The sequence below is a fragment of the Lissotriton helveticus genome, chromosome 1_2, assembly GCF_964261635.1.
Source record: "Lissotriton helveticus chromosome 1_2, aLisHel1.1, whole genome shotgun sequence".
Lineage (NCBI taxonomy): Eukaryota > Metazoa > Chordata > Amphibia > Caudata > Salamandridae > Lissotriton > Lissotriton helveticus.
The window spans coordinates 413,724,228-413,733,326 of record NC_136058.1 but is presented as its reverse complement, the minus strand read 5'-3'; the positions used below and the strand labels follow the sequence as shown (position 1 = coordinate 413,733,326).

The 9,099-nt window shown below is 43.5% G+C and overlaps 1 protein-coding gene across 1 annotated transcript; it reads right to left on the bottom strand.

Annotated features, from left to right (window-relative positions):
• Nucleotides 1-236: 236 nt before the first annotated feature.
• Nucleotides 237-2,663, bottom strand: LOC144807986 (uncharacterized). The gene has a single exon (XM_078673564.1). The coding sequence runs from the start codon at nt 2,532-2,534 to the stop codon at nt 1,128-1,130; it is 1,407 nt and encodes a 468-aa protein (XP_078529690.1). The 5' UTR covers nt 2,535-2,663; the 3' UTR covers nt 237-1,127.
• Between the last annotated feature and the right edge of the window lie 6,436 nt (nt 2,664-9,099).

The following is a 9,099-nucleotide window of genomic DNA, read 5'->3' as shown; positions in this document are numbered from 1 at the left end:
GAATTTGAAACAAGGTTTGTGGCTGAATCAGTCTCAGAAGGTGACGAGCTGCACAGAAGTGGCTTGAAGTGCAAAATTTCCACAGAGTAGAGTTGGGTTATCAAGTTGAACCTGAATCCACGGCCATCAAAATGTGGGAAACTTAACGCAGTTACAACAGCTGCGAAGTCTTCGGAGCTTCCAAGTTATGGAGATGGTTCAAGGTTGATAAGAGCCAAAGCATGGAATGTGGCAGGCCTGAGGCATGGTTAAGCGCATAGCAGGTTCCATTTGAAACAAAAAAAGATGGAAAGAGGCCTCTTGTGTGGATCTTTGTAATACGAGGTGGTGTCCTTTTGGAACAGAAGTCATTAGGACTATTTAGGATGGAGCCAAGAATGGTTTGCATATGGCTGACCTTGTCTGTAGTTACACAAAGACTAGAGAATGATGTGGTGGGATGTTGCAGAGATTAACTACCAGTCCATCCATCACCTTTGGTTTTTCTCAATGATCAGCCGACGTGGCACAGACATGAACAGATGTTGGTCCCATTAAGACCTATGACAAAGCGACTCCTGCTGCAGCCCTCTGGGGAGGCTCATTAAAGCTGGAAACAGTTTGAGGTTACTTGGATTCCAGATCCTAGGGGCGTGGCCTCAAAGTTCAGGATCCAATGGACTTTGTGGGTCAGAGCCACTGCTTATTAACACGCAGGGAGCAAAACACGCTGAATGGAATGAGGCCACAAATAGTAACAAAGGAATGAGGTTAATTCAAGCATTTCCATCCCTCGCTGTGTGCTTTTCTCAGTAGAGTTTGTTGGACAATCAATGGATTGATGTCTTTGTGGCTGCTTCATGTAAAGGTTTTGCGATGCTGAAAGCTCCTTCTCAGGGGTTACAGTGAGCACCTTTTATTCTCCCACATTGTCTCTCTTATGTAGAAAGGTTACATTTACAACTGAAGTTTTTGTCACAGTGAGAGCACAGATCATTTTCTTTCACGTTGTGGGTTCTCTCTTGTTGAATGAAACTGAATCTCCAGCAGACACTTCCCTGGCATTTAGAACAATGACAAGGTTTTTTTCCAGGTAAGTTCTCACAGGTTGAGTGAGACCAGATTTACGGCTGAAACTTTTCCAGCATTCAGAGAGCTAATAAGGGTTTTTCCCCAGTGTGAGTTCTCTCATGATTAGTGAGAGTTGTTTTATGACTGAAGCTTTTTTGGCATTCAGAGCACTGATACGGTTTATACCCAGTGTGGGTTCTTTCATGCACAGTAAGGTTGGATTTCCAACTGAATCCTTTCCCGCATTCAGAGCACTGATACGGTTTATGCCCAGTGTGGGTCCTTTCATGCACAGTTAGGTTGGATTTCTGACTGAAGCTTTTGTGGCATTCAGAGCACTGATAGGGTTTGAGCCCAGTGTGGGTTCTCTCATGTTCAATTAAACTCAATCTCTTATAGAAAGTGTTTGTGCATTCAGAGCACTGATACGGTTTATGCCCAGTGTGGGTCCTTTCATGCACAGTTAGGTTGGATTTCTGACTGAAGCTTTTCTGGCATTCAGAACACTGATATGGTTTAAGCCCAGTATGGATTCTCTGATGTAGATTTAAACCTGATTTTTGATAGAAACCTTTTTGGCATTCAGAACACTGATAGGGTTTATGCCCAGTGTGGGTCATTTCATGTTTAGTAAGGGTGTCTTTCTGACTGAAGCTTTTCCAGCATTCAGAGCACTGATAAGTTTTTTGTCCATTATGAGCTCTCTCATGTTGAGAGAGAGCTGATTTACTACTGAGGCTTTTACAGCATTCAGAGCACTGATACAGTTTATACCCAGTGTGGGTCATTTTATGTACAGTAAGGCTGGATTTCTGACTGAAGCTTTTACAGCATTCAGAGCATTGATAAGGTTTTTGTCCAGTGTGGGTTCTTTCATGTAAAGTGAGATTGTATTTGTTACTAAAGCTTTTACAGCATTCAGAGCACTGATAAGGTTTTTGTCCAGTGTGAGTTACCTGATGTTGAATCAGACTGCCACTAAAACTGAAGCTTTTTTGGCATATGGAACACTGATATGGTTTTTGTCCAGTGTGGGTTCTTTCATGTACAGTAAGGCTGGATTTCTGACTGAAGCTTTTGCAGCATTCAGAGCACTGATACGGTTTGAGCCCAGTATGGATTCTCTGATGTAGATTTAAACCTGCTTTTTGATAGAAACCTTTTTGGCATTCAGAACACTGATAGGGTTTATGCCCAGTGTGGGTCATTTCATGTTTAGTAAGGGTGTCTTTCTGACTGAAGCTTTTCCAGCATTCAGAGCACTGATAAGGTTTTTGTCCAGTGTGGGTTTTTTCATGTACCGTAATGTTGGATTTGTGACTGAAGCCTTTCTGGCATTCAGAGCACTGATAGGGTTTTCGTCCAGTGCTAGTTTTCTCATATTTAGTGAGGTGGGATTGATTACTACAGCAGTCCTCACAGGCATTGCTCTTATTGGAGTTGTTTTTTTCTCCAAGTTGGGTTTGTTCCTGAATACAAGTCATTTTAAGAATGAATCTGATTTCTGATTGTGTACGTGTTTATGTTACAACTCAGCATTAACTTCTAAAATACATTTCAGATGCTCTTCTTAACATATGTATTTAACTAATGATAGTTTTTACCTGGAGATCATTTCCTAACTTGTCTTATTAACTTTCACCGAGGAGCCCCTTGTATTGATTAAGAGGCCCCTCATGGATTCATTTTCTCCAAGTTATGCCCGGGTGAATTCTCTCAAGTTTAATTAGTCTCATTTAGTGATTCTAGTTTATCACATTTGATTTAGGAGTTCTAAAAGCACTGATTGGGTCTTTGGGCTTTAGTGTTTGCCTGTTAGTTATGTTTGTTCATACAAGTAATGACAGATGATTAGGGCATGCCAGGGTGGTTTATAAATTGTCAATAGTGTAACACTGGCCCCTTTTCTACTTTCTGTGCCAGAATATGCTTTTTTGATCAGTTGCTAAGACAGGTACATGATCGACTTTGGAGTTACAGGACACTTTGAACCCACTCGGATCAATCCAAGAGACAAAGTTGGTGGGGGAAAATCTTCCTATATTGGAAATGATAATCCAGCCTCTTTGCTGTAACGACATCTGAGAAAGAGCATTTACAATGACTTTCTTTTAAACAATCTTTTCTTTCCTCTTGTCTCCAGGAGACGGAGACAAAAGCTTGCACTTGTAAACCGAGGATATTAGTCTTTTTGACGGTTCTGTCACATCACAACATGTCTACGGATACTGATCTGTTGGGGAGGGTTTCGGTCTCCAAAGCATTTCTCATAAACCATCAAACAGAATTTACAACCTCTGAGTTTTCTCAAGTGCACTGTGTGGGTATCAGTTGTGGCCAATGTTCTCCTTAATCTCAGTTACTGACGCTTGGTAAACATTTATGGTCCTTTTACTTTAGGGATTTGACAACTTTCACATTCACCAGTTTCTTCCGCTCCAACATCCTCACCATTCCTGGCACATAGAATGTGTTTCTTCTCTAGTGCTCGAGAATGTTTTAACTTTCCTTGAAATAATCCTTTTTATTGTGTTTCACTAAATGTACACCTTCTTTTTTCTGTTCATGCTTCTGTGGAAAAGTAAATTTTGCCATGTTCTGTGTCCCTACGCGTCCTCCATCATATGTTATATGTGCATGATTAATATGCATATGTTATTCCCCATGTTCGATTAAAGACGCAATTATAGTTGTGTCCACCTTTAGTATGTCAGTTTCCAGTTCTCGTGAATACTACGAATATCAGGCCTATGTAAAGCTACGTTGCCACGTTTCTCAGTGTGCACGTTATTCCATTGTAAAGTCCCCGTTTCTAGGCCTCAAAAGGGCCCGGACACCAGATTCAGCTTCTGACTCCCGAAGCCTCGCTGAGGAGCGATACAGCCCCCACCTGTATCCTCGACCCTTCACTTACTTCCTGCCTCACAGTGCCCGGTTCAGCCTGGCTCTGCCTCTGAGTCTGCCAAGAGTATGTTATGATTCGAGTTATCAGTACAGCCCTCCTTCTCTGCATTCCTAAAGCTACTGAATCGCATCAATAGTTTCCGTCATTGTCTAGCCTCTACGTCTCTATGTAAGAGAAATACTGCATTTAATGGTCATTTAATATTCTTCATCACGCACTACATGTAGAATAATGCATGCTCCAGTCTTAGAGTCTGTTCGCCTTTACCCCGATAACTTTTGGATTCTATCAACATGTTCTCTAAACATCAGATACTAGATACTGTTTAGGTACATGTCGCCCTGACTCTCTAGACTTCAGTCTCTGCTCCTAGCACAGAGTTCGTAGCCCCCAGCTTCTCCTAGTAACACGTCATTGCCAGTTTGCGCGCACCATCAGGTTAGAGGTCCCGGCTCCTTAGGTAGCCCCCTCCATGGTTTCCACCCCATTCATGACATATTCTGTTACGTTTGCATCACATGTCTATGTATACGCCCTGTTACACCTCTTTTCACCCTTATCTTTCGCGACTGCTACGCGTCACGCCTATTGCTCCACCCACTGCTACGCCTATTGCAATGTAATGCTATGTGTTTGCGTTATGTATATATGCTCATGTATCTGTTATTAAATACCACGCTAGCCTTCTTGTCCAGATCCTGACCCCGGCAGCGCTGCCAGGGCTTGCCATCCTATTCCTGTGCAGGTTGTCCTGTTCCTGTCCTTATGCTGTATTAAACCTGCAAACTCCTACTACCTCGAATCTTGACTCTTATTTATTGAGCTATCTGTTATTCATTTATTCATTCAAAAAGAGAGGTATTATTTATTTATTTACCACATAATGGCGCCCGAACAGGGACTTGCCCTTTCCCCACGCGCCGGTGAAGCCACGCCGGCCCCCTGACCCTCTGCAGCCGTGACGGAACCATACCGTGCACGTGCAGATATTTCTGCTTCAAGTATCCCTCAGGCCCACGGAGGAGACGGAGGAGGCGGTCCAGCATCCAGACGAGGCGGTGGAGGAACGCGGCGAGTCCCGACCAGAGCCCAAGCCGAGAGTCCAAGGTCCGAGGTATCCGGAGGTCCACCCGTAACTGAAGTCCGAAGTTCGTCGTCCGTCGTCGTAGCAGTCCAGTCCAGTCCGAGGCTTTCCGTTCTTGCTGCCCGGTGAGTACCGTTACTGGGGTAGTATCTAGACAGGGTCAATTTAATTGACTCTGGTCCGTGGGTTGGTGGTACACAGACCCACAAACGAAGTGTCCACTTCGGTGGATGCGGGTCCTGACGTATCTCTTTATGAGACCGGTAAGTTTCGTACTGTTTCAGCAGTGCATCTAGTTTCTGTTCTAGTCAGTTCTGTTCTCGAGAAAATTCAGGTATTCTGTGTCCTGTATTCCAGGTTGTATTCTGTTCGAACTGTTATTCTAAATGTTCTTCATGTATTTTGATGTTGTGGTATGAGTGTGAAGTAGTTATCGTGTTTATTGTGTAATTACGTATTGTGTCTCAGTTACAGTTCAGTCATGCCCTTGTTTTCTAAGTTACGTCAGTTAAAAACTAGAAAGGGTCTGCTGGAAGCAGCAGTTCCTGTCCCGCCTAGGGACAGTCCAGGTCATTTTATGTATCAGAAGCATGGCATAAGCGCCATATTGTATCTAGATTTATGGGTCGAGTATACCAAACAGTTAGAGGAAAAGTATAGATGGCCTGTGTCAGGCACATGGGATGCCGAGTGCATCATGAGAGTAGAAGAAGCATTATGGAAAAAGAAAGCCAGACAGGCACAGAAAGATGCCATCGAGTTATGGCGCAAAGAATCTCATAAAAGAACCGAAAAAGAAATCAGAAAGTCAGAATTAAGTAGAGAATCCTTGGAACGAGCCCAAGAAAGGGAATTAATCGAGATTGGTGAACGAGTTAAAACCGAACAGTCAGACAGACAGAGGCATGCTCTTATTAAGGGTATGTATCCTCTTCTTGCCGAGGGCCTGCCAAAAGCGACCCCGGAGGCATCCAGTAACTTTCCGCCACCATTAGTTCCGACCAAGTTACGTCACAAACCGACCGCAGCTGATATTTTCATCTCGTCCTATTTGGACGACACAGTCCCAGAATATGCAAATCCTGTTATTACTCCGCCAGTCCCTGTAAATCAGGCACTTCCCGCTCCTCCAGACACCGGAGTACCTGTTACGGTACCCCCGGTCCAGCCCGCCATACAAGTCCAGTCTGCATTTCCATTTCCCACTCTGCCAGGACGAAGAGTATCAGTTGACGATTCTAGTTTAGGGGCCGCAGGAGGAGGTCCTCCTCAAACCCCGCCGCCACACAAGCGTTTAACGTTAGTCGAATTACATGCTCAAGCGTCACAGCGTACGCCCAGATATCAGTCTGTTGCAGAAATAAGGAAAGCCCTTAATGAATGCGGCTATGATCCAGTCCCAGGCGAGGATAATATGGTTTTATATTCATTACGCGTAAGAAAGGTGGCCGAGTATCTAGTCACCCTACCGAATATGAAAGAAGATCTAGACAGAATATATCGTTTCATCCGTACAGGGGATGATCCAGAAAGCATTGGCGAAGTCATGTCTCAAAGGAAAGCCGAGATCCAGCTCATGATACTAAAGTTTTTGATTAATTGTTTAATAAGAGAACAAGATTACCCGTCCAAAGATCAAGCCGAAATGAGAACCCTGACAAAGTGGAGTGATAATATAGCCGAGGGTAAGCACAAGACCATCAGTGCTATGGAAAGTATGTACAAGAAAATCCGTAAAGAAATAATAAAGTTACACGAACAGCGTAAAGCAGCACAAGTAAGCGAGAAAGAAAGTAACTCTGATACTGAAGAGGTAGACGACGAGAATCCCGCCAGAATAGCGTATGTAGGAAAATCTAGATTTCCAGATCGCCATTTACGCCTAGAACACAAGTCAACTTTCCATCATCCAGCACCAGAACAAGGTTCTCTAGAACAAGTGTTTCAAGCTACCGATCACATTCTGAAATCACGAATCGGTTATAGCGAGTTAAGTACTATGCATGAACAAGAACTAGCCCGATCAGCAGTCCGATGGATTACTGATTCTACCACTTTTCCAGACAAAATAGTGGCACAAATGTTTCTGAAAATGCCCCCAGCCGAGCAACGACTGGCGGGTATGTATATGATTCAGCACCTCATTACATTGTATGAGGGTCAGCACTCTGATCCAGGCCCGTTACATGATATCCTGAACGAGTTACTCCAGTATAGATGGAAAGGTTTAGGTACCGATTTAATTAGTGTCATTCTAGAACAGCGTCACAAATATAGAACGTTTTTGAACCCGCATTTTGTTCATGTCTCACCCCCAGAAAGTAAACCATTTTACATGGAGAGACAGAATCCGTTATGAGAAGTCCACCCAGTTAGAGGAACGGGTGGCGAACTAGAACGAGTGTTTGTTTACACCCCGATCACAAAGATGGAACTCTTAGAGATGAAAAAATTAATCCCCTGTCATGATAAAGATCCAGCAGGGTTCCATCGAGAATTAAAAGACATGCTCCGTATGGGAGAATACACGTATCCAGATATAATTAAAATGTTAAAGGTTCTGCTGCCCGCAGGGGTGTATGAAAAGCTCAAGGAAAAAGAATGGGAGGTGGGAGAGAAAAAGATCGATTGGGCAGTTCTAGAAGCTGAAGATAAGGCACGAGTACCAGGTACCGGTCTTGGAGCGAAATGTAAAGAATTACCTGAATTATTGATTCAAGTTTTACCCAGATTGTTAACAACGAAAAAGGAAGACTGGGATGCAATCTCAGCCTGTAAACAGAAACAAGACGAAGACATTAGTGATTTTTATTCTAGATTTGAGAAATGTTTTAGCATCAACAGTGGCCTCAAGACAAGTAGTGAGTCATACCCTCACCTTTTTGTTACTAAATTAGTCGAGAATTCAAGTCCATCAATTAAAAATCGAGTTTTGAAAGTCGAAAGTACCTGGCAAGCTAATACCCCGTCCCAGATGTTACAGATGCTCCAATACCACCAGAATAGAATCAGGGAAGAACAAGAACACGAGAGAAAGCGTATGAAAGACACGAAAATGAAAGTACTAGTTGCACAATCTATTCCACAAGACAGCCAGAAGAGGGGTCCGAATCAAGCCAGTCATCCTGCAGCTCCCGTTAAAGGGAACTGCAATTATTGTAAACAGCCAGGTCATTTTATAAACGAGTGTGCAGTTCTGAAACACAACATAGCTACTGGTAAGACTAAAGAAAGACCACGTCCACCTAGACAAGAACAAGTTTCACAGACTCCTCAGCCACAGAATGCACCACAGACAGTTACAGCACCGCAGCCCATCGCTGCAACACAGCACGTTACACAGCAGATGTACCAGTATGCACAGTCCGAGTATCCAGAGTATCAACCGTATTCATGAAACAGCCTAGAGAGGGAGGTAGGCTTGCCTCTCATCGAGATACCTGTAGATCAAGAAGGTCCCTATGTTCACAGTCAAGTATTAGGGAAAGACAGAAAGTTTCTGATTGATACAGGGGCAAGTAGGACCACTATAAGTCACGCCGAAGTTCCAGGGGCTCCGCTCTCAGGCTCAAGAAATGTTTCCCTTGGATTTTCAGGAAAACCCATTGTAAATGAAATATCAAAGCCAGTTACTCTAGAAGTAGGTCCATTGTCTCGTACTACTGATCTGTTACTTACTAAGTCATGTCCAGAGAATCTATTAGGTATTAAAACACTGAAAGAGTTAGGTGCAGTTATATGCTGTTCCCCAGAGGGAATACGTCTGTTCCTGCGTGACTTTAAGGGTCACTATGTATTACGAGATTTTGATCCCAGATTGTCTAATGTTCCGCAGCATTTATGGGCGCAAGGTCCAACTGATGTTGGTTATATGCAAATCACACCCCATCGTGTGACTCTCAAGCCAGGTGTAGTGTTACCACGAATCAGACAGTACAGATTGCCACCTGAGGCTGTAGCAGCTTTATCCAAAATTATTGACGAGCTCATCGCTCAAGGAGTAGTTGTAGAAACTGACTCCAATGTATGCAATTCTCCGGTCATTCCAGTCATGAAACGT